Here is a 24,826-nt window from a genome sequence, read left to right on the forward strand (position 1 = left end):
TTTGTACGACAGCTTTGTTGGTCGCAATCTCAAGGGATAGAGTGAAGGATTTAAAAGGCAAGACGGAGCGGACACGTGTTCGAGTGCCGAGAGGCGAACTTGCCACTACCGAATTGACGACGTCCTGAAGGAAGGTGTCGGTTAAGGGCAGACCAAGAGTTATCCTTAACCGACGAGCATGTAAGAAAGTATTGGTACGTGTTGATAGTAGCGAATGGAAGGCAATAGCCTCTACTTACTCCGATGCGAAAAGTACTTGTGCAGTGCATGAACGTGCATAGGACGCTTACGATTTGACACGACACACCGACTCACAGAGACGGTGAACTTTAATGTTAACTTTTATTTAGCTTACGTCATACATGACTCTTACTAAAATTGAGGCCGTTCTCGTGACGATCCGTGATTATGTGAGAACCGCTTAACGAGTGCTTTGTGCCTACCGTAGGTACCTAACTTACAATTTGTTCATTGATCAAGCATGCATCTGAACGCGTCAAAGAACGAGTGAAGGGTCCAGTGATCTCCTAATTTCTGGTGTCTGTGCCACAATACCTATATGACCGAAGCGAACGCATCGTTCGGCTAACCTTCGCTCCGTCACATCGCGTCGCGAGATCTGCTAATCGTCGCGGTAACAAAAACTAATAAACGACTTTGTTACTCAACAAACGGACCTTCTAATGTGTATTACTTATTTCAAGAACACTCGATGATCTTCGAGGAAATTAAACAAGCGGAATGAACGAGGAACCCGGAGCATTGATTTCTTTTTAATTCTTTCGCATCGACAAGCTTAGCTTTACGGAGCGGTGGAACTTGTAGGTTAGGTGCGTTAGTACGGTACAGTATTGATTCGAATTTGTAGCAAGTGGATCTCTATGATTTCTTTCGGTGTCCCAGTACCGAGAAACTTTGGGGCGGCGATAGAAAGGCAGATAGAGGGGCGGCAATAGACGGACGCCAAAGACGCCGCAGGCGCTCACAGCGGCCGGCAGTGTCCGCGCGCCGCTCGTCGGTGCTGCCGCGTACTGCTTCGTCGACGTCACCTGGCTACTCCTGGCTGCTACTGAAGCCGACACACGCTAGGCCGACTACCCCGCGACGACGCCATGTGGCGCGTCTCCTTGCTAGTGATCCTCGCCGCCGTCGCCGCCACCACCGGTGAGTGCACTAGCCCTGACAAGTTATCAGCGGCACAATGTCAAAAGTTTTCAATACGCTTATTTACAGGTGAGTATAGACTACAACATTTACTTGTAACAGAACAACGAGCCGCTCTATGATATGTTCTAGTGTATCATCCTCTTACGAACTAAACGTCGAGCACGCTCGCCTCTTTGTTACAAACCAACGAGCGTATTGGTGTAACATTTCGTCGAGCCACGAGTGCGGGCGAGGCGCGGTTGCGGGGTGACGCGGAGGGAGAGGGACGAAAGACGCACGCGGTCCGCGCGGTCGTTTAGTTGTTCAAGTTGACGCTGTGATTTTACACGTGCATTGCATTAGCTTGTTATTTATACTTATTATCTATTTTCTATTCAACTATGTCGTGGGATAGTGAAAAAACTTTATTGTTTATTGAAAAATACAGGAATCATGTAATTTTATGGGATCCTAATCACGCTCAACATTACAATAAAATATTAAAAAACGACGCGTGGCAAGATATTGCTGCCGAAATGGAGATCTCTGCTGATGACTGCAGAAAAAAAATGACAAGCCTTCTAGCTTCTCTTCGAAGAGAAAAAATGAAGATTGAAAAAAGTGTTGGCACTGGAAAAGGTTAGTGATGACAATAAATGCAAATATACATAACACAGCAGATATATTCAGTTTGGATAAAAATATTACGTAAATGAAAAAGACGAATTTATTTTAAATTGTTTTTTTTTATTTACATTTACAGGAGCAGATGAAATTTACAAAAGTTCGTGGTTTGCGTACCAAAGCTTACAATTTATGCTGGATAGGAATAAACCACGTCCCGTTGATGATTCGGTGAGTTATTTTTTTAAAAGGTATTTCTATATTAAAATTTGTAAGTATCTACGCATATTGGTTTTGCCACTCCAACGCACCTTCTTGAGAACAGTATTCAGCAATTTCATCTCTCATTATTTTTGCAAAAGCACTTTCTGATAAGTTTCGATGTTGATTTGCAAGCGGAAGAAATGATGCATGGCCCTCGTTATAATCACTGGTATTATTGTCTTGTGAGATGTTTTCTTGTAAGCATATTCCTTCTGAATTCCTTCTAATGAAATTGTGCAAATGACATGTGCACTTTACAATCAATTTAGCTTTATCGGGGTTCAATAATATAGGCTTTCGCAAAACACGGAATACTGACGATAGTAGTCCAAACACATTCTCAACTACGCGCCGAGCTCTACAGAGTCGGTAATTGAACAATCTTTTAGTAGATCCTTTGGGATGCATTCCAGAGTAAACCTTCATCATATTTTGCATAAGAGGGAAAGCTTCATCGCCAATGAAATAATATGGCATTAACATTTGCCTACCTGGCAGTGTAGAGGGCTGTGGCAAATTCAATGATTCATCTTGTAGTTTTTTATATAACATACTGTTATGGAATACTCCACCGTCTGATATTCGTCCTTGGCAACCTATATTAATGTAAATAATTTTATAATTTGCATCCACTACTGCCATAAGTACAATACTAAAAAACCCCTTATAATTATAAAATTCACTGCCACTTGCAGGTGGTGCTTGAATTACTATATGTTTACCGTCAATAGCGCCTATACAATGGGAGAATTGCCATATTTTCTCATAACCTTCTGCCACTTGTAACCACTCCTCAGGTGAATTTGGCATCTGCAAAAAAAATATATATTTTATAATTTCAGGCTGATAACAAGACCGAGGAAAATCACATGCAGGCTACTACGGCTGATTGCGAGTCGCAGTCAGCACATCCTATAAAAAAGAAAAGGAAAATGGTTTCCAAAATCAATACAGATGACGACAAAAAAATGGAAATTGCATTTGATATATTGCAAAAAACCGCTATGAAAAGTGATTTTAATAATGACGAGTTAGCAAGTTACGGTACTTTTATCGCCAATAAATTAAGAAAATATAATGAAGGGACCAAAAACTATGTGCAACATCTCATATCGAATATACTTTTTAGCGCTGATCAAGGAGAATTTAACTATCCCCGTGGATACAGTCAACACTATAGAGATAATTATAGGAACGAAACATCTCGAGGATATAATACAGCTTCAACATCAAATGAATCCTTTGTAAGTCAGAACCGATCCTGTGACTCAAATACAGACAGAATTTTCTCTATCGAAGAGACTATAGCAGCTGCAACTTCCAATGAAGTCCGAGGTCCGAGTCGAGCCGGTGAAGCAGATACAGACGGGGGCGATACTCAAGATAGCAGTAACTTTGATATGATGAGTCACATCTCAGATTATTTGAATGATTTGAATTGATCTTAAATAAAGTATAATGATACTCACGTGAATGTTTTCTTTCAGTTCCTCTGTTATTGCTTCACATACTTCTGGAATTATCTTCCCAATACTATGTCTTGATATTCTAAAAAGATACTGTAAACTAACGAAGGAATCACCTGTAGCTAAATAACGTAAAGTTAATGCTAATCTCTCCTTCGCCGTAATTGAAACTCTGAATCGTGTATTTTGCTTTGATATTTTAACACCAATTGAATTCAATAAACTTTCAAAATCACTTGAAGATAGGGCAGTAAAGTTCTTATATTGACCACTTAATTCCTGCGATTTTAAGTCTAACAATAATTGCACACCTCCAAGAGTTTGTCTTCTATTGTAAATGTTCATTTGCCACCATCTTCTATTTCTATTTTTCTTTTTTCTTCTAATATAATTCATCAAGATAAACGCAGCACATGCAGCTTGTAGGTCCGACATTTCAAAAAAGAATGAACGCAAGGTACAACGAAATGTTGGTAAATGCACACTCGCTGTGAGCATTTACCCGTAACATAACGCCGAGCATTCGCAGGAACGTTACATTACATGGAAATGCTTAGGAAACTGAGCTTTTGCCTGTATTGTACCATTCGTAAGAACGTTACATTACACAGAAATGCTCCAGAAAATGTTGTAGTCTATACCCACCTTACAGCTGCTTCGTTTCGGTTTTTGACGTCTCTAAAATGAAAAATAAAATGTAGAAGTACTTTTTTATTGTATAGGTTTATTGCGAAAATGGCTTAATTTAGCAAATCTGTGCTAAATTAAAACAATTTCATTACGTGAGCCTTATTGAAAAATATAATAATCAGGATAAGCAGGTAAGGGCTGTCACGTGAAAAGTGTTGAAAAGTTTCACAAGTTTCTCCCAGCCCACATTGTAGATACTTTATTAACATCACAAGTTGTTGCAATTATTTAAATATTGAACTAGTGATAACGCCTAAAGTAGGTGTTATGTAAGGTTTTGAGTTTTTCTCAGTTTGATTTTCAGTTTGAGGGCCGCATGTGCTCGATCGACTAATTTACGAAAGTCACATGTGTTGTTTGGGGTACACAATAAAAGTAACAAGTTACATTAAAACTCAAATCTCAAATATTCTTTACTTCACATATCGTTAGGTACACTGATGCAACTCTTCTACTCAAGAATGAGAGAGAGAGAGAAAGATAGTTTGGGCTTGTTTTTTGTCAATAAACAATAAAATTTTACACATTTATAACTCAGAATAGCCACACCAGAATCAATTTAACAAAAGTACATTCTCCAAATTGGCCTACCGGGAATTGAATCAGGGACCTCGTCATCCAGCGCTCACAGTGCAAATCCCTGGGCTAAAACCTGTGTTTACATATTTATTTTAAAATGTCATAGACTACAACAACTACACAGGTCACTACCAAAGATTTGTGTCGTTCAAGTACGCAGAAGGCAGAGGCTCTATAATAAATAGCCTATACGTATTAAGTTTTTATACTCCACGTCGACGACAAATTGTGAATCAGACGGAACTTTATTAGATATAGAAGCGTGTCCACTACCCCTTCATTGAATTTGTGAATTTGTGATGACGACTATATTTTTATTCCTCGAATTAATGTTACAAATGTTTATCACTATTTTTCATAAAAAAATGACTGCGGCGCTAGTGCAAGATGTTAATTTCTTTGAATTATTTATCAAAGATACTCCGGGGCCCAGATTGTATACGAGTATATACCTATCGGCGGCATTACGCCCTAGCAAATTGCCGTCTGTCACTAAACTGTGAACGTAGTACCTGAAATAGACCAATGTATCGGTTTTTACACGTCTTGGTATTTTTTAAACGAAAGTTTTGGTAATTTTATAATCGCAAACGCTTCCGAGCTACATCTTTATCTAACACGTAGTCTTCTATTTTGTAATATGACTTTTCAATCAAAATATTCTTAAAGTAGCTTTTAAACCTAGGCAATGATAATCTTAATATATGCTCCGGAATGTTATTGTAAAAGCGTATACAGTTCCCCATAAAAGAGTCGTTTACCTTGGTTAAACGAAATCGTGGTGCCATGAGTTTGGACTTAGCTCTAAGGTTAATATTATGGATATCTTCTTTCTTATTGAAATTATGTATATTTTTACGGGCATATAAAATATTTGAGTACATGTACTGTGATGTCACAGTCGTGATACCAGTCTCCTTAAACTTTTCTCTGACCGAAACCCGAGAACCTAAACGGTACACAGAACGAATCGCTCGTTTTTGCAACACAAATATGGTTTGTATATCTGCCGCTTTACCCCACATGAGAAACCCGTAGGATACACACTGTGGAAATCCACATACTGTGGAAGTAACTAAAATAAACTAGTTTAGCAGTAGCAACATCGGTAAGCTCACGTATTCTACGGACTGCGTATGCAGCGGAGCTTAATCTGCTGGCCAAGGAAGATATATGTGAAAATCATTGAAGTTAGGTAATTCACATTGAACACACTGTCTTCTTGACTTTAAGCAATACATTGTTAGCATTAAACCAATAAACTACCATAGAGAGGATATCGTTAATATGGTTATGGGTATTGAGCCCTGCGGAACACCCATTTTTACCCACCCACCGGAGAACCCAAAGAAGTCACTATATGTCTACAATTTCTGAATTCTGTCATTGGGATATGACGAGACGAGTTCCAACGCCTTGCCATTTACGCTATTACGGCGTTCCAACCTCCTAACAAGAGTAAGAGCGATGCTGAGCGACTTCTGCCGCTCAGGGAATACTGAGGCTTTTACTTGTATGTGGGGACAACATACAAGTAAAAGTATATTTTTTAACATTTTTATTATAAAAAATATATTTCTTCAGTTCATGTGTGTGGAAGTGACACGCTGTCACTTCATTCCAACCGATCGTGCGAAAGCGATGCGACCTGAAAGTATTCACACTCTTACAATATAATTATGCGGGTGTTTTCTGTGAGAGATAAGCCACATTATATTTTCGTTTTATGTAATTGTTTAAACATATTTGAAAGATTTCAGTATTGTAGAACATAACTGTCACTGAAATAATTTCGGAAATACAATGTGTTGATTTGTATTCGCGCCATATTTGCAGAGGTCATTCTATGTCCGAAACTGAAACCAAATCACTAAAAATTAATTTAAAAAAATCCTAAATTCTTATTTTTTATTTCATTGCGGTAATTTGATCCAAAGGTTATTGACTTGCACTCAGCGTTGCCAATACTAATTGTTCAAAATCCCCAAAAATCACGGTTAAAATCCCCAAATTTGGAGAGAACAAAGCTCATGGAATATGATCCAAATTTTATTTCTCCACAAATTTCGCCACATATAGAGTTTTCATTATTTATTACAAATACATCGCTTAAAAATATAATAAAGAATTAAGAAACTCGAATGTTACCAGCTATAACGTTTGCTGTGAATGTAAACAGAATGTCAAATGTAAAGCAAATTATAAAAGACGACCTTAAATCCCTTAAATATTTTTTTAACGAGATTCAACATTAATCAAACTTTGAAAAAAAAAACATTTTTCTTTGCCTTACAAGATTAAATAACTTAATTACTTGTTGCGCATTTGGTACTAGGGTTAATGTTGGAAAAAATCAAAGCGTAAATTAAGTTTCGACCTATATTTAATATTTAAAGTTGACGAATGCCGAGTGGTTAGTTACGATGTGGAAGTACCGACTGCTCGGCTTTGTTTATCAATAGCTGATTTCCTTTTTCTTCATATAGGGAATCGGCCTGAATGGGAGAAAGGATCGCGAACTCAAAACGCACCGACTGGTAATTTTACAATTAAGAACCAAGAGTTTTGATAATAATTCTATTTAAGCTGCTTGTTAATAATGCGAGTGATGTGCGATGTTGAAAAACACGTCGATATAGTTCATCACAGTGTTTCTAACTATAACGATCAAACTAGCGATGCATCAGCAGTCGATAGATTAAACAAAATCATAAAACGTCAGTATCTCCACATTTTCCCCACATAGCGCCAATCCCCACAAAATACCCAATCTAGTTGAAATTCCCCGCAATTTGGGTAATTCCCCATAAATTGGCAACGCTGCTTACACTACACGTGGCACAGGTACCGGCAACCATTTGAACAATGACCTATGCGCAGTATGCGCAGAAAATATGCATTTTAGAATTTTAGATCTATTAGAGTAGAGACAGGGGAGCATCGTATTGAGCGCGTATGCGAGCGCGTGATTACTTGTTAGATCATCAGTCCACCTTGCGTATTGCGTCTGCGTTCATCGTGTATACGTACTAGTTTCCCACGAAATGCGACGTGTTTGTGTGTGATGTAAACAAGAGTAAGTACAAAAACAAACCGCTACCATGTGCATTACCATAAAGTGCGTTCTTATGGCATGATGTGAAACGTTTAGTTTACGCAGATTACGAGTGTCGAAGAATTGTGCGCAAAAATCATCTCTGGTTTCTTTCTGCTTTTTCTGTTATGAAGAATATGCTAAGTTGAAACGAAACTCTGCATATCTATGGTTAGTTCCGGTACGGAGCATCCCGCCAGCTGTGGAGCTAGGTACTTCTAGCACTACTTTCATGTAACCTAAAGTTGGTAAGTACCAAATGTACCAAATGGTGAGTACACTTGCGGGATAATTTTACAAAACTTTACTAGATACAATTAGCCAGAATATTGAACAGAATATTTTTTAAATATTTCTAGATGATTACATAAGCATTATTTCTATTATTAATTTCTGAAATATGGCGAGAATGCAAATCAACATCCTGTATAGTTATAAACTTTTTAATTATATTTTGAGTTTTGTAAAGGAAGTGATCGTGTTTGACAATTCTGCACCAAGAGCGCAGTATTATCTGTTCAGTCCACCAGGATCCCCCAAGTCAATCCCCCAGGGGATAAAAGCTATGAAAACTTTATTTGGCAAACAAGCTCGCCCCGGACACTCCATACAACGGTGGAAAGTTATTTACCTACTACTACTACGTACAGCAAGGCGCTATCTGCACACGCGCAAATGTGTGCGTGAAGTGGCAGGGTTACCCATCACTTTCTCGCACTATTACGTTACGTGGTCAGAGCGGCAACATAGCGAAAATTCTAACGCGAATCTGTTATATATGATTCTATTAATAGAATCCTAATAATTATACATGTCTATTATGTATTTATATCGATATATTATTATATTTTTCATTAATTCACTAACTAGAGTAATATTGAAGATTTATTTCAAAAATATATTAAAAGCACTTAAAATGTTATATATCGGACATGTACTTTTAAGTAAGGTAACCAAAGTATTTGAAATTGCTTGTGCGAGTTTAGTTAATAATAGGGGTTAAAGTATGGAATTGCCGATTTGTACTGAAAATCTAAATTGTTTATTTTTTAAATTTTTAACAAATTTATTTAATCAAAATAGTTGCCATTATTATCTATACATTGCTGCCATCTAATGGGAAGGTTATTAATGCCTTTGCGATAGAACTCCGACGATCTAGACTGCACAAACTGTGTGAAAGCATTTTGTACTGCCTCCTGGGAAGAAAACTTCTTGTCACGTCGATAATTGTCCAAATCACGAAAAAAATGGTAGTCCGTTGGAGCAAGGTCTGGTGAATACGGAGGATGACGAATGGTTTCTAACTGCAGTTCCTGAAGGGTCAAAATGGTTTCTCGTGCTGTGTGAGGTCTCGCGTTGTCGTGGAGCAATAATGGTGAAGATCGATTCATGAGTCGGGGCTGTTTTACTGCTAGTTTTGTCAACATGGTTCGGAGTTCGGCACAATAGACATCTGCCGTTATTGCTTGACCAGATCGGAGAAAACTATAGTGAATAACACCATGCTGAGACCACCAAACAGTTACCATTACCTTTTTATTGGTAAGTTTTGCTTTAGGACACTGTTGTGGCATTTGACCTGGGGTCAGCCATTGCATTTTTCTTTTCCGGTTATCATAAAGAATCCACTTTTCATCACATGTTACAATTCGATCTAATATTCCTTCATTTCTGTACCGGTTCAACAATGCAACACAAGTTTCAACACGCGTTTCTTTCTGCAGATCAGTCAAATCATGAGGCACCCATTTTTCGTATTTTTTATTTTATTGATTTGACGCAAGTGAGTCAATATTGTGGGTAAGGTAACGTTAAACCATGCCGCTAATTCCTGGGTAGTTTGACTAGGATCGGCTTCCACTATCTCTCTTAATTCATCGTTATTCACCTGTGTGGGCGGTCTTCCTCGTGGCTCGTTCTTTAAGTCGAAATTTCCATCACGAAAGCGTTTAAACCAAAATCGCACGGTGCGTTCATTAGTAGACCCCTCTCCAAACGCAGCATTGATATTGCGGGCTGTTTCTGCCGCGTTAGTTCCGCGTCGGAACTCGTATTCAAAAATCACTCGAATTTTCGCAGTATCCATCTTTTTTGTCTAAATTGAATAACAAAAACAATTGAAAGTCGATATTCAAATGTTTCAAATTTAAAAAAAAAAAATCACAGAAACTATTTGAAAAAAGTTTCATTCGAAAACCTCAAACCATGAAGATTCTATGAAAATTCAAAGAACCTATTGCAATAAAACGGCAATTTCATACTTTAACCCCTAATAATTAGATATATTCACTACCTACGTAATATTTATCGGCAATACGAATAGAAAATTCGCGAAGTCATGGCGTCTCATTATATTGATATAATAAATCTGTATTTATTATACATACATATGTATATTACTCTGCAGTAAATAAATGAAGAAAGCAATAACTGAATGAGTCTCAGACATAAGTTTTTTTTTTACTTACTTCGTTTCATCTTTCGGAAAATGATGATAAACAGCCGTACACAGCACAATTCACGACCACTGTAAACAGTAACGTAAAATTATGTTTTATATTAACGTACAAGTTTCGTAATTAATAAATGAAAACTATATTCAAATATCAAAGCCATTTTCGCGTGAAAACGGCTCGCCGGCAGTCTTGTTGTAGTTCAGTCAATGTGACCGGCAATTTGCGGGGCGTGGTGCGGTATCTAAAGCTAGGGAGGGGCGGAGAATGTCCGTTCTCTTATTCTTTATTCTCTGAAACAAGTTAAAAGGAAGAAGGAGAAAAACAGACAAACTAAGCTAAAGAAAATATATATAACAGTAGGAAAGGTAAGTTTGCGGAAAACGACTAAAACATCTCGAAATAGTAAAGAGAAATAAATAAATAATAATAATAACGCACACACTCAACATAGCCCCGCACTAGGGAAACCCTGTGTCGCGGGTGCCATGGACACACACATAGACAACCACAAATTACACCCAAACTCACGAGGGAAATAAAAAAAAAAAATAAATAAAGGAGGAGGTTCCTAATTCGACTGTATTTTTTTGTGTATGTTAGGCGATAACTCCGGCCGATTTGTGAACCGATTTTGATGATTCTTTTTTGTGGGAAGGACCGTAAGGTAGCCCCCAGTAAAATAAAAAGGGTGGCAAACTAGGGGATAAATGACTTTTGAGGTCGATTTTTTTAGTACTCTGTGCTGAGATTGTATCACAATTGTATCCACGTACCAATATTCATCAACAGGTTATCTATGACATAACGATTTACATCTTCCGTTCTATTCCATTTGTACAGGGTAGTTAGGCATTGGGGAAATAAGGCCCAGCTCACTTTATTTATATTCTAACATTTTTTTTTTACATTTGCATTTTGCTTTTTGGTTTTTATTTGCACAAACATCGAATCGTATTAATATCCTCATATAATAACATACTTACATTATGTTTTATAAATGTTACGTTACGTATACCCAACCTACAAACAGTTATACCTACCTATGACAAAAGATAATATTCACTTGGATTATGATGCAAGCTATGTTTTTGTTACCCGTGGCCAGTGAGCATAATATCATAGCCCGTGGCCGCAACAAAGGCCCAAAATAATTATTTTTCAAATTATACAATTGCGTTGTCAAGCTTGTGTTTAACAAATATAAAAAATAATAAATGCATAATAAATATTTGGTAGGAAATTAAACTATTTTTCCGGATTTAAATCGCGTGTATATGTTTTTTCAAACAATCCGATGTTACGGGCCCTTTACTGGTCCTATGGTCACGGTTGACTGAGGTGGTATAGTAAATAGTTTCAATTGTGTATCCATTTCCGTTTCTGTGTCCATCTCTATTTGTTTCGGGTATGGTCGGTTTAGAAACTCTGGAACTGAGATGGGTATTAAAGACACATACTCACTATTGCCTACTCACTTTTATGCCCTAAAGTGGATAATCTGTCTTGGAAAAGCTTGGTCTATTTGTGCCGGATCGGTATGCAAGTGTGGCCGGACATAGGACGCGGCGCGCACGAAACGTATTTGCCCTGCCATTTTGAACGCGCGCGCGCTCCCGACACGCCTGAACGCACCCACCACCAGAGCCATCGCAATGCTCAACGAGTTTCTGGCTCAGGGGGTCTACTCTCGATCTCCGTCCGACATCCGTCCGAAACAATTACTGTCAAATAAGTAATATTCGACAAAATTAAAAGACAAGTATCAAGTACGAAGCGCATTCGCATCACGCGTCTTTTCATTTGGTCAAGTATTGCTTATTTGGCAGTAATTGTTTCAGACGGATGTCGGACGGAGATCGAGATTAGATCCTCAGATCCGGGAGGCTGATCTGTTTGCCGACAAGTGGCGTGTCCTCTCAGCGGTCTGAAGTCGCTTTGTAAATTTAAGATAAGTGTTACATTGTAGTAAATTGTGTAAAGTTGTGTGTATTTACTTTTTTTCTTTCTTTGTTTAGTTTTTTAAGTATTATTTTGTATTTTATATGTTATATTTAAATTTTACATTATCTTTACGTCTTGTTGGACGCTTTGGCTTAAGCTGTAAGTCCAAAAGAATGTTTTCTTTATAAATAAATAAATTTCCTATGAAATCGCGAAAACCTAAGAACTCGAAATGAATATTTGACATAAATAAGTTAATAGAAATCACGATTGAATAAGTCTAATTACTTATACTACTTACATACTTACTGATAGAGTAAGTCTTATTGTCGCCCAGTAAGTAGTGACTGAGAGCGGCCTAATTGACAATGCGGTGGAGCATCTGAGTGGCCACGCCAGTCGTCGCCCCCGCGTTATGTGCGTCCTTATTGGTCCGTTCTGTATGTAGAAATTAATTGAAATATCTACTTTTAAAATAGGTGTTCGTTCTTTGTATTAATAATTATAACAAACTAGTGGAGTAATTTGAGAAAAAAAAAATCATGGTGGTGAAACATCCTCATATTCAATAAACTAATTATCTACTTTTGAATTCCTGGGCCTTATTATCGGGCGGGTTTTTTTAGGGTACCTTCCTTATGTTGCCTGTTAATCAAACTCACCTCATGTTTTCGCAGTGTTATTTGTTAATTAGACACTCGTCGACTCTACCAAAACAATCTTAAAATGTTTTTATTTTTTGAAAATATACTCAGATACTTACATGCCTGTTTCTATAATATGTAGGCTACTACAACACTGTGAAATTAAGATTTAGATATTTTAGATGAAGCGCCCGCGCAGTGCGAGTGCGTTGGACGGTCGGCGATGAGCTGATGCAATTTTCTGGGTCATCGGTACAAAACGGCGGTTGCAAAACGGACGCGCGAATTTTATAATAATCGTGTTATTTATCTATACAGACAACAACAGTATAAGTCCAAGGGTACAGTAGACTCACCGAATAGCTCAATGGATGCGTTAGGTTGGTGTGCTAGAATAATGTCAGTAATTACTTAATTAACAATTGATTTGATTAGATTGAAACGCGAGTAGGTAAAGTAGATTATTAAGTGAGTTAGTTACCTTTGACACTGATCTCGACTTCAGGCTCTGAGACCATTCGATCAGGATCCGAATGAAAGATATCGTAACGGGCACTGAGTGACTTTTTCGTTCCACTGACAACAATGGGCGCCTCGAGAACAACGATTGCCAGTAGGCATTGAAGAGTGTAACTTTTCGACTTCACTCTACGTTGCAAAAACACGAATCACGCCTTATAATAGACTCCACCTTAACCAAGTAATTATGCAAACGTCGTTAGTATTAGCGACTCCATTGAAAGTTGGACGTCGCATTTAGGTGCCTACGTAAATACAGCGGCAATTGACCGCGTAAGAGAAGCTGGCGTTTCTATTGATCGTGTTTTACAATGTGAAGTGATAGGTCACCCGTGCGTGTGCGAGTTTTAATCAGCAGTTATTTAACGAACTCGATGCGATTCTCTGTATCTCGGTCAGCAGAGGCTGCGCGGGCGCATAGCTCAACATAAATTTACATTTTAAAATAAGTTTATTTCATAAGCAAGCAAATTACATGTCAAATGATAAACAACAACATTAGTCAATTACTAAAATACCAATCCCTAGGGACATTTCTTTGAGGTGAACGAGTAAGAATGAATTATTTGTAATTTGTAATCATTGGTTCAAAAATAATACAGGCAGAAACGACCCGAATGAGCCGACCGAATCCCCCTGCTCCTGTGACCTTTGCCATCCCAGTTAGCAGAAGCTACAATTTATCATTTAACGGATTTAATTGACAAGAAAAGCCAGTTTATTTCTGTTTCTTGTGTTAATATCAATCACGTTGTATGAAAATATTTGGCGTATGTAGGTATGAACCTGTTTGTGCTATTTGATTATAAATAAACAAAGTGGCAGTGCAATTTCCTTAAACTAATTCAAACAAATTTGAAGCTTCAAAGTTATATCAGAGGCACTCGGGGTCTAGTTTGTAAATAGCCCTGACAACACGAATCTACAGAACAAAGGTTCTATTAATGTCGGCGACATTTAGTCAAAGCGAAGTTCGGCGCGTTATGTAACGCGAGGCGCGAGATTCGGTTTGCACAATCGTACTAAATTCCGCCGCGGGCCTCAGCGGCCCGTAATAATATTCAAATTGTTAAAAATGCGAAGGTGTTCTCCTCACCTTGAAAGAAGCCACCTAATTAATGAGTTACAATGTCAACTGGTTGCGGTGGCAGTGGTGGTACCGAATCACTTGTTCTTTGGTAACATCGTCGTTCAAACCGGCCGGCCATGCGCAGTGGCCGTACAACGAAGGCGTCACCTAAGTTAATTCTTATTTATCGTAAAGCTCGGTTTTCACTATACGAGTGCGCTCGGGTGCTGCTCGTAGCGTGTAAACACGTGATCCGAGCGCACTCGGACGCGGTTCTATTCTTACGAGTATACTCGGATCATTTTATGAAAACAAAAGAAACAAATGCTACTTGGATGCTGATGAACTTGTAAGGTGTATAAACCGAAATCCGAGTGGACTCTTGTACGATCCAGCGCGTACGAGCGCACTCGGTCCGAGCGCATTCGTATAAAACCGAACTTTACGGTTAAGCTAAAATATATACCGACGAATTATTGTAAGTGTTAAAATTACTAACAAATTATTTGAGGCACCTCCTTATTTCTTTCTTTCTTTCTTTTTCTAAGTAAAATTTCGTCAGATAAGTTTCTAAAGTCCCACTTGTCCGACAGGAAAGTTTGCAACAGGCAATCGACACTTACTGTGTGCATCAAGTACTGGTATAATAAACCAAAATATAATAATAATAATTTAGTAAAACTTTAATTCATATCTGTTTAGGGATTTCACCTTTTTAAAAACTATGAAGTACTATCACAGACCTAGGATTACGCGCGCTAAGTATTGTGTATAATTATCACGTAAACTCTGAACTGTTAAATAAGGAAGAGTACTGTACACTTACGTATTACTATATGTTGTTTTCTTAACGGATGCGATAGCAGGGGCGCGGCGCAACGTCCGGCGAACGATGCCGATGCTCGCGACCGATCGCGCGCCGAGTCCTGTTTCGGCGCAGCAGCTCTACGATAGACTCTGTAAGTACTGTACCGTTGTACGAGACGCTATTTTATTTATTTGTTATCTAAAAGGAAGACCAACAGGTTAAAACTAAATTGAATAATTATAATACCAACTGAGAGCCAATAACAGTTCTTCAGAAATGTAAATATAGCATGGGAACAGTGTGCACAGTTGAACTAGCCACAAAAGCTTGATAAAAGACCACTGCAGTTGTAAGCCTCACAATGAGTCAAAGAAGTATTCTTATCAAAGACGTACTTGTACTAATTTAATTCATGAGTCATGACTAGCATCGCTCTTGTCCGCAGTCAGCCTGTACCGCGGTCGCACCGCTGACTCCAGCGCCTCCCACCGAGCTCTTACACCTTTCCCCTACGAACTTACCCTCGGTGAGTGTCAAACGAGCCACCGCTCCAATCGGTACGGCATTAACTACTTGATCTACAAACGAATGTGCTGGTGTTGCCAGGAGGCGGCGTGTCAGGTGTCAACGTGACCACGCTGCCGGTGCTGGTGCTGCCGCTGCCCGTGCTTGTCGGCCTGCCCTCGGCTAACAACGGCGGTAAAGCACAGTACCTTTTCCTTGTGTTGTGGCGAAGGACGAATATGAGGCGCCTTTTTATAGAAACTCATACACTCGTAAAACTTCCTCTGCTGTAGAGTGCAACGCACATGCGAACCGCAGCGAGGCGCAAACCGGCGCGCAAGAGCACGACGACGACTACAGATACGACTTGGACACGCGCTACGGCGGCGCCGGCGGCACGCCGCCGGTCGATAACTTGCCTGCGGTCGCAGGTGAGAGACGGCGCCAGCGCCGGTTACCCGCACCAACGCAGATATTACGACTTACGCGTTTATTGCATTACAGTCACCTCGGAGCAGCTAGTGGAGCACTTCCGCGCGCAGACGTCTCTAGCGCCGCACCTGCCGCCCGCCGTCATCGACGAGCTCGTGCCGCGCGTCGGAGCCAGCTTCGAATACGGCGTCAGCGGCGGCTCCCGGCCCCCGCAAGAGCCGCGTCCCTTTGCCCCCCGAGTGTACCTGCCGCCCTCGCCCTCGCCGCGCACTCCCGCCGCGCCCCCGCCGCAGCCGCGCTTCAGGCGCTCGACGATGCTGCGCGCCACGCTGTCCGTGCCGCGCGCCGACTACGCCGAGCCCTACACCGCCTGGTAGGCCCTCGCAGCCTCCGAGAGGCGGCCGCGGTCGCCGGTCGCCGGTCGCCGGTCGCCAGTCGCCGGTCGCCGGTCGCACTGGGCCCATTCCTCGTCTGTGCGCAGGTGGGACGCGGCCACGGGCGCGGCGCGCGTCGACTTCCACGGCGGCGCCACCTCCACCGTCCGCACCATGCTGCCTGATGGGCGCGTGCAGCGTGTCGAGGTCCGTTCTCCCGACGTGTAATTCCAACAGCAGTAACCTGTTCGGAGTCACTATAACCTGTGTCCGCCTTTAGATGCGCTTGGACCGCACTGGCGCCGCGGACGTACGCCGCTGCGGCTTCGCGGATCCTTCGCCCGTCTCCTCCGAAGATCGCGCGCTTCCCGCTTTACCGGATATAGAACTGTTCACATTTGCAGGTGAGCATTGTCTATGCCAAAATGCAGAGGCATGTCTGAGAGGTTACTCGTAAAGCTCGATAAGCTCGACTTAGTGGTTAGACGTGCGAGTTTTTCGAGCTTGTACTAGATAGGTATGGTATTATATTTGTACGTAGAGTACCGCGCTGAGGGCGAAATCTGGCGGCTCGAGCTGAAGGGCGGCGCGGGAGAACTGGGTGCGGCGAGGGGGGAGGCGCTTACTTACCACCATGAATTGCAGCTGCGCCGGGACGACGCAGGAGAGGCCATCCCCGTCAGGTACGCCACAGCGCAGCAGATTGCTTGCACTGCGTCGCCGAATAGCGGTTCACTTTCGTGCGTGTCCTAGGTACTCAGTAGTGGTGGACAGTTCGGTGCTCGGCGCCGGCTGCGACTCCTACGAACATCGCTACGAAGAAGTGCGAGCGCAAGAAGTCGACCCGGCCATCTTCTCCGCGGATCTTGGTTAGTTCAGCTGAGGCGACCCCGTTGGTCTGTGCCAGCAATTGTCTGCCGAAGCTCGTTGGCCGTGTTGATTGGCGACCCGGTATTACAGATCTGCAGTGCGACGTTCGCGAGCGGGTAGACCCTCAAGACGCGGAACAGATGGCACGGCTCGAGCCGCTGCGCGAGTTCACCATGCAGCGACGTGACCCTCGATACGACGACGGCCTGCAGCGGTAACATGCTCGGCCTCTGCCCCGTTAAATTTAGTGGTGTCAAACAGGAGCGCAATCTTAGCGGACCGTTCGTTATAGGTTCGTCCGTGAGTTTGAGAGGCAGTACAAGGATGACACCGAGGAGGCGGTGCGCAAAAACCTGTTCGTGCAGCATTCGCGGTTCGTCAACTCCTGCAACCGCGAGGGTGCCACCTTCGAGGTGGAGGTGAACTTCCTCGGCGATCGCCTCGACGTGGAGCTGGACGTGCTGCTGGGCACGCAGTTCAGCGACGCCGACGACGGCGCCGGCGACGACGCCGCCCCGACGTCCCGCAAGGCGCAGGACGGCGCGCAGGAGCTGCCGCGGGAGTTCGACTGGCGGCCGCGCGGCGCCGTCTCGCCGGTGCGCTGTGAGTGCCGCCGTCTCGCGCGACTCGCTCGCGACCGGCCACGCCGATCCCCGCTTTGAAGTCCCCGCTCATAAAAATACATAGCTGTATTTATTAAAGTGGCGTTGTCGTTGTCGTTCTCTTCATTGTCAAACTCGTGTCCGTTCGGAGAATTTATGTACAAAAAGTATGTACAAAATAGGTACATAAAATCAATAATTTGTGCAATGTGTACCATATGTTGCGCGAACGTTAATTTATAAGTACCTACGTACTTATCGGACGACAGTACTTGCCGATGACGCCACACAAGCGTACGGCACATAACGCCGTAACTGCGCAGGCGCTTTAGTTGTGCGACAATCCCGACTCCGCGGGTGTTCCAGATCAGGGCTCATGTTCCTCGTGCTGGGCGTTCGCGGTCGTCGGCTCCGTGGAGGGCGCGCTGTTTATACGCACGCGCAGCCTCGTGCCGCTCTCCGTGCAGTGCCTCGTAGACTGCGCGCATTCGTAAGTTTGAGTTCCTCGGGGCGAGTGTCGCCGGTCGACCGAAGGACGAAGCACTGGAAGCTGAGCGGTGGTGTGTCGCAGGCACGGCGCGAACGGCTGCCGCGGCACGTGGCCTAAACACGCGTACGACTACGTGCGCGACCGCGGTCTGCCGCACTACGACGAATACACGGCGTACAGCGAGCGAGTGCTGCCGTGCCGCGCGCCTCCCGTGCCGCCCGTCACCCACATCAGCGGACATGTCAACGTTCAGCCCGGCGACCTCGACGCGCTCAAGGTGGGCTCGCCGCGATCCGCGACCACGGCGAGGTGTTGCCGCCCGCGCGTACCACTACTAATGCGATCCATCTAACAGGTGGCGATTCGCCGGCACGCTCCCACCGTAGTCGTCGTCGATGCTAAACCGAAAAGCTTCATGTTCTACAAGAAAGGCGTTCTGAAAGACGAGCGATGGTACGTGTCCCCGCGTGTTTATTCGCGTTGACTGTGAGGTGCCACGGTGGCGACGGAAATGAACGTTCTTAATTGGCCTTTCTTGCAGTGTGAAGGGGCCCAAGAAGAAGCTGAACCACGCCGTGCTGGCCGTGGGATGGGGTGAACAGCGAGGCGAACCGCACTTCATCCTGAAGAATACCTACTCTGCGGCCTGGGGCGACGGAGGCTACATCCGGCTGCACGGGCCGTCCAACACGTGCGGCGTCCTCTCCGTGCCGTCGTACGCGCGCCTGCGCCGCCGCGACGTGGACCGGCCGCCCTCCGGCGCGGGCGCCGCCGCAGACCTCGACTACTCCGACGAAGAAGATCGACGGTGACCGAGCGATCTCGTGTGACATATTATATTACATTTCCTAGTCAAGATCGTGTTAGTATGTATGTGTCCCGTTAACTAACTCCTGGAGTGGTATCTACTCCATTTCTTCGATCTTAACGACTATTGCTTTCAGATTCTCCATGATGAAGTACGTACACCTACTTACTAGGGATTTGTCGAACTAAATAAAGTAAGGTAGTAGTGTAATATTACCATTAGTACAGTACGCGCAGTGAACCTCTCGGTTCCCTCCATTGATCACGCCATATTTTCGCGCTAAACCACTAGCGCTATACAGCTAGGTTGAAACTTTGATAAATGACGTTGTAGATAACAGTAATTGCGAAGTGATGTCACAATTAAATGAAATTAAAATATGGAAAAGTTTTTTATTTACACGATCTTGTTGCTACAGGAAAGTGCATAGTTCGCCGACCAATGTCAGTAGGTAGTGAGCATAAATAACTATAATATCATTGAGTGTCTGTGTATATACGTGAAAGTGTAGTTCTTATGTACCAGCAGCGACAAATTGGTCGAGAATAATGAATAACAGAGGGTAAGAACAACCCTATAGTTATTAGGTGTGTTCTTATGGCCAACCATCCGAAGTGCCCTAAAATCCTGCAAAGACGAAGATACAAGGTGACTATTTAATCACCACACAAAAGACAATGGCAAACTACCATATAAATTTTTAACCGACTTCAAAAAAGGAGGAGGTTCTCAATTCGACTGCATGTTTTTTTTTGTATGTATGTTACGCGATAACTCCGGTATTTGTGAACCGATTTTCATGATTCTTTTTTTGTTGGAAAGGGGGTACTTCCATAGTGGTCCCATTTCATTTTGAAGAAAATCATCCACCTCGAAGGGGACTGTTCACGCATGAAGATTCATTTTTATAAATAGCGCCTAACTTTAATTTAGGAGCATTTACTTTTAGCAATTATTTAGTTGATTTTGCTATTTCTCCAATTCAAGGCGTATTTCCCTCGATATACTTTGAGTAGTGTCATAGTGAGAACCTATTTTTATTATCTCCAGTATCAAGTCCTGTATAGTGGCGAACTAGGGGATATTCCAATGAAACTTAGCAAATAGACGTAATTCCACGTACTTTTGAGGTCGGTTTTTTTAGTACTCTGTACTGAGATTATTGTTGACGTAATTTGTATGCGTCTGTGTGCCTATGAAAAAATATGTGAAAATGTAGACTTGAAATTCCTGAACAAATTTTGTTTTGGGTTTACTATTATGAGAAGTCAGGAATTAAAGATATCGCCGGAAAGCGATCTTGTCGTATCTCGAAAAATAGGACTTTACACCAGGGCCGAAAAACTATTTCGAAAAATTATTTCTCTTTCATTTGAATTAGTTGAAAGTCAATTTTAAATTCTGAGGTATATAAACGGAACAGCCATAAAATAGCATTGACGAAATTATTTTAAAATTGGTTTAACATGGATTTTATACTAGTTACAGCAATTGCGTTTTCAAAACCAAGCAGCAATTTTGCTGTATATCGAAATTGTAACATATGGCGCAACAAAATATCACACAACTTTCAAGAAGTGATTTTGCTGTAACTAATATCGAGTCCAATACGTTGGTCTAAACTGCACTCACTTTGTACGCTGTTACAATGAAATTAAATCAGTCTCTATCAAAACATAATAATCAAGTGTTCTGATTTTATTGGCACTTCTGACCAAACAGGTACATACAATATTAAGAAATTTTCTGCAATAACTTATGACATAGTAATTTTCAACAAACCAAGGTCATCATAGGACAACAAAACTGCTGTTTTTTAAGTAATGCCTTGTACCGGTTTTCGCAAATGTCTTTTCGCAAATTCCTCCTTCCTCGCTCGATGTTTTGCCATCTAAAATAAGAATTACTAAATTAAAATAAGTACATACAATACTATTATTTCGACCCTTCCTACGTAAAGTATCGTTTGTCGAATTGACAAGTTTACAGGGGAGAGTTTTGAAGTTTGAATTCACTCAAATGAGCATAACACATGATAACACGTGACTAGCATTTCTCGGTTTCATTCGGCACAGCTCGTTCTCAGCTCATAGAGTATCGTAAAATCCCAGACATCGGTAAACTATAGTGAGACTGGGCGCGTCACGTCTGCTGCATGGTGATCGTAGACGAAATCTACCACATTATGGATCCCCAGACAGGAAACGACTTCGCAGCAGACCAACGCGTCAATACAGAGTCGAGCTAGACGCGCACCTAAAAGACTGAATCTAAGTGGCGCAAAACAGAGAAGTGTGGAAGGAGGCGGACAGTACAGGCTCATAATATAATCATAATAATGATGACAGTAACGTACTTACAAAACGTATTTATTTTATCAGTTATATATTCTTGTTTAACCTGATTATTAATATATTATCAAACTCGGGTTCGATTCCCGGTAAGACCAATTTGGGAAATGAATTTTTATTTTATTTTTTATAATAATAAATTGAGGGGACGACCAAGTAATGCTCCTGCTGGTAAGCGGCCCTTAACAATTGCAACGCCACTTTGAGCACTGCTCCTACGCCCGTCACCTTGAGACATAAAGTTGACAAGTCTCGTTTGCTTGCAGTTTCACCAGCACCTATTTCACTCTCACATTACTATTTGACGATAGAAAAAGGAGAGGTGGCAGTAAAAAAAAATAAAAAAAATATTTATTGTTCTTTCCACCTTAACAATACAAATTATGGGGTATTTAAAGTAAAGAACATCATACAGTGAAATGGTGAGGTGGAAGACTGGTGCCTAAACTAGGTTGGACCTGTACTATAGGTCACCAGGTATCCACCACCGGATCTCAATGATGCAATATTGTGATGTTTTTGCAATTACTAAGACGTTAAGGGTAAATTGGCGTGATAATTTGAAAATACACTATTTATTTGTTATTTTGAGAAAAGGTAGTATGACAAATTAGTTTCAATAGAAAAGTTAGTAAGTGTGATAAGAAAGTGATTATATGTAAAAATTTTGAGTGAAAAGTATGTATAATGGGTTAAGGGATGTACAGTGCATGAATGTGTGCGCGCGTGTGTGTATATTAAACATTATTAATAAAAAATGTGTAAAAAAAATGTGTGTATATTAAAAATATGTAAATATGTATATATTAAAAATATGTGTATATTAAAAATATGTATTTTCGAGTTCTTACTTTCAGGAGATTTATGTGTTCGTCAAATTTAAGATGCTGGTCTTTAGTGACACCCAGATATTTTATAGAGGCAGTGCCGTTAAGGTCAGGGCATGTGCACTGTCCTTCCATGTCACAAGCGTGAGCAATCAACTTATGTGTATTGGGCAGTGAAAGTGAGATTGAACGGATGCCAAAGGTTATGTACATCGTTTTAGCAGTGTTGATTGTAAGCAAGTTAGAGTTAAGCCACTGCATCACACGATTGAGACCCGCTTGTGATGATCGGAATCCTTCCTCCCAGTCGCTACCAGCAAACAAAGTCGTCGGCGAAACAGATAACTTTGCCCTGGTATAGATCTAGGCAACATGACTCATTAATGTAGGTCAGGAATAGGGTAGGTCCAACAATACTACCTTGAGGCACCCCGATTTTAGTAGGTGGTTCGGTCTACTACTAGTAAGGTCGCCGATGCGTACACATTGTATTCTATTACATAGGTAACTCCTAAAAAGTTCCATTTGCCTATCCCTGATACCCAAGGCCTCTTCAGTTGTACGGGGATTGTGACCATGTCGAAAGCTTTGGCTAGGTTCAGAAATATCCCTATGCACTTTCTACGCGAATCCAGATTCATACACCGTAGTCGGTTAGAGCTTGAATTGCTTCATTAGTCGATTTGCCCCTACGGAATCCGTATATGCTGTGAGAATAAGAGAGAGTTAGTTTCGAGATAATCCACAAGTCTGGTATTCCTTATACGCTAAAGTACATTCGACAGAGCCGGTAAAATTGACATTGGGCGGTAATTAGTAACCAGGTCTCTATCCCCACTCTTAAATATAGGATGTATAATAGACTTTTTAAATACGTCAGGGAAGAGACCCTGGGATATGGACAGGTTGCAAATACGTGTTATATGTGGTACAAGGACATCTTTAAATGTTTTTAGTATGGTGGAAGAAATGCCATCCCAACCCTATGCACGCCTTTTCAGGGAAATCAGTATTCTTTCTACCTCCTCATTATCCGAGTCAAGCAACACGAGGAAATTACATGCAGAGACATCGACTACCAAGGGCGCGGAGGGATTTTTACATACAATTTTATTAGTAAGCTTAACCCCAATATTGGCAAAGAAGAAGTTGACAGCATCGACAGCCTGCTGAGCACTAGGAGCAATTGAGAGTAAGTCAGTAGCGCTTCTTTTTTTTTAGCTGAGTCTTATTTATATTGAATTTAATCACTTCCCATATTCTTTTTACATTCGACCCTGCTTTAAATGATTGAGATTTTTCGTAGTCTACTTTCAATCGTCTCAGTAAGTTATTACAAAATGCATGTTATCACGATTGCGAATACATCATAAAAGACCTACTGTTATCCATCGGAATGTCAAAGGAAATTAAAATCTTGGGAGTCACAATCGATGAAAAGTTGACTTTCAACACACACGTCACGGAGGTATGCAAAAAGGCAATCAGAATCTACCATCAGTTGACACGCGCCGCGAAAGTAAGCGTCCACTCAACTGTGAAGTTCCCCCAAGCAACCCTCGAAGGGGTCCCCCCTTGTTGTGGCGGGAACTCCTTCTTGGGCTTTTTTTTATCGGTGGAGAAATGCTTTATGCATACGACCGAGCTGGGGAGGCTCGGAACTTATGAGGGACTCTCCCCCATAGTGGAGGGCATACCGCACTAAAACTCCACCGGCGTTACCCGCAAGGCCGGGTGTTGTGGGTGCCGTGGGATCCCGAGGATTCGACCACAATGACACCCCCGGCCATCCCGGTTTTCACCGGGATTCCCGCGCCAAGTGAGGGAGGGTCGGCTCGCATGACCCATCCCCCCAGACGAGTGAGGCTCTGAGAGGCTTTTTATTAAATTTTGTACTATTTCCTCTAATTGTTCTTGTGAGTTTATGTTCTCTACCTTTGTTTTTATGTTGTTATGCTCCATTTTTAATTGGCCGAGTTTTTCATAAAACGAAGTCCAATTAGCTTTCCTGGTATTATATATATCCTGGTGGTTTTATTATTGTTATGGGTTTAAATTTTTTCAGGTGTATATGGAAAATTATGCCGTTGTGGTCCGAGCCCGTCAGATCTTCAACGACTTCCCAGTTGTCTACCAGATCCAGCAGGTTTGTCGAGCAAGCTGTCACGTCAACGTAGCTGCAGAACCGTTTGCCGCTTCTGATTACGTCGAAGGTCGGAATTTCCCCTTTATTTAATACGTTCAGTCCCATGAAATCGAGAGTCC

The 24,826-nt window shown here is 41.8% G+C and overlaps 2 protein-coding genes across 4 annotated transcripts; one reads left to right on the forward strand and one right to left on the reverse strand.

Annotated features, from left to right (window-relative positions):
• The first annotated feature begins 976 nt into the window (after positions 1 to 976).
• Positions 977 to 19,723, forward strand: LOC113227748. 2 transcript variants are annotated; one of them, XM_026460737.1, is made up of 16 exons: positions 977 to 1,164; positions 15,359 to 15,454; positions 15,749 to 15,829; positions 15,910 to 16,002; positions 16,101 to 16,238; positions 16,312 to 16,612; positions 16,721 to 16,820; positions 16,894 to 17,017; positions 17,155 to 17,296; positions 17,367 to 17,482; positions 17,574 to 17,697; positions 17,776 to 18,086; positions 18,452 to 18,575; positions 18,657 to 18,852; positions 18,931 to 19,028; positions 19,117 to 19,723. In XM_026460737.1, the coding sequence occupies exons 1-16, from the start codon at positions 1,113 to 1,115 to the stop codon at positions 19,385 to 19,387; spliced, it is 2,367 nt and encodes a 788-aa protein (XP_026316522.1). In that variant the 5' UTR covers positions 977 to 1,112; the 3' UTR covers positions 19,388 to 19,723. The 2 variants fall into 2 exon arrangements, with proteins under 2 accessions (XP_026316522.1, XP_026316523.1); XM_026460738.1 differs by having other exon boundaries at positions 15,362 to 15,454.
• Positions 1,231 to 4,139, reverse strand: LOC113227749. Of its 2 annotated transcripts, XM_026460740.1 has the most exons (3): positions 3,504 to 4,137; positions 2,757 to 2,844; positions 1,231 to 2,630 (listed from the first exon to the last, which is right to left on the reverse strand). In XM_026460740.1, the coding sequence occupies exons 1-3, from the start codon at positions 3,996 to 3,998 to the stop codon at positions 2,050 to 2,052; spliced, it is 1,164 nt and encodes a 387-aa protein (XP_026316525.1). In that variant the 5' UTR covers positions 3,999 to 4,137; the 3' UTR covers positions 1,231 to 2,049. The 2 variants fall into 2 exon arrangements, with proteins under 2 accessions (XP_026316525.1, XP_026316524.1); XM_026460739.1 differs by having other exon boundaries at positions 1,231 to 2,844; positions 3,504 to 4,139.
• Positions 19,724 to 24,826: the final 5,103 nt, after the last annotated feature.

The sequence above is a fragment of the Hyposmocoma kahamanoa genome, unplaced genomic scaffold, assembly GCF_003589595.1.
Source record: "Hyposmocoma kahamanoa isolate Upper Pololo Valley unplaced genomic scaffold, ASM358959v1 215, whole genome shotgun sequence".
In the NCBI taxonomy this organism is placed as follows: Eukaryota; Metazoa; Arthropoda; class Insecta; order Lepidoptera; family Cosmopterigidae; genus Hyposmocoma; species Hyposmocoma kahamanoa.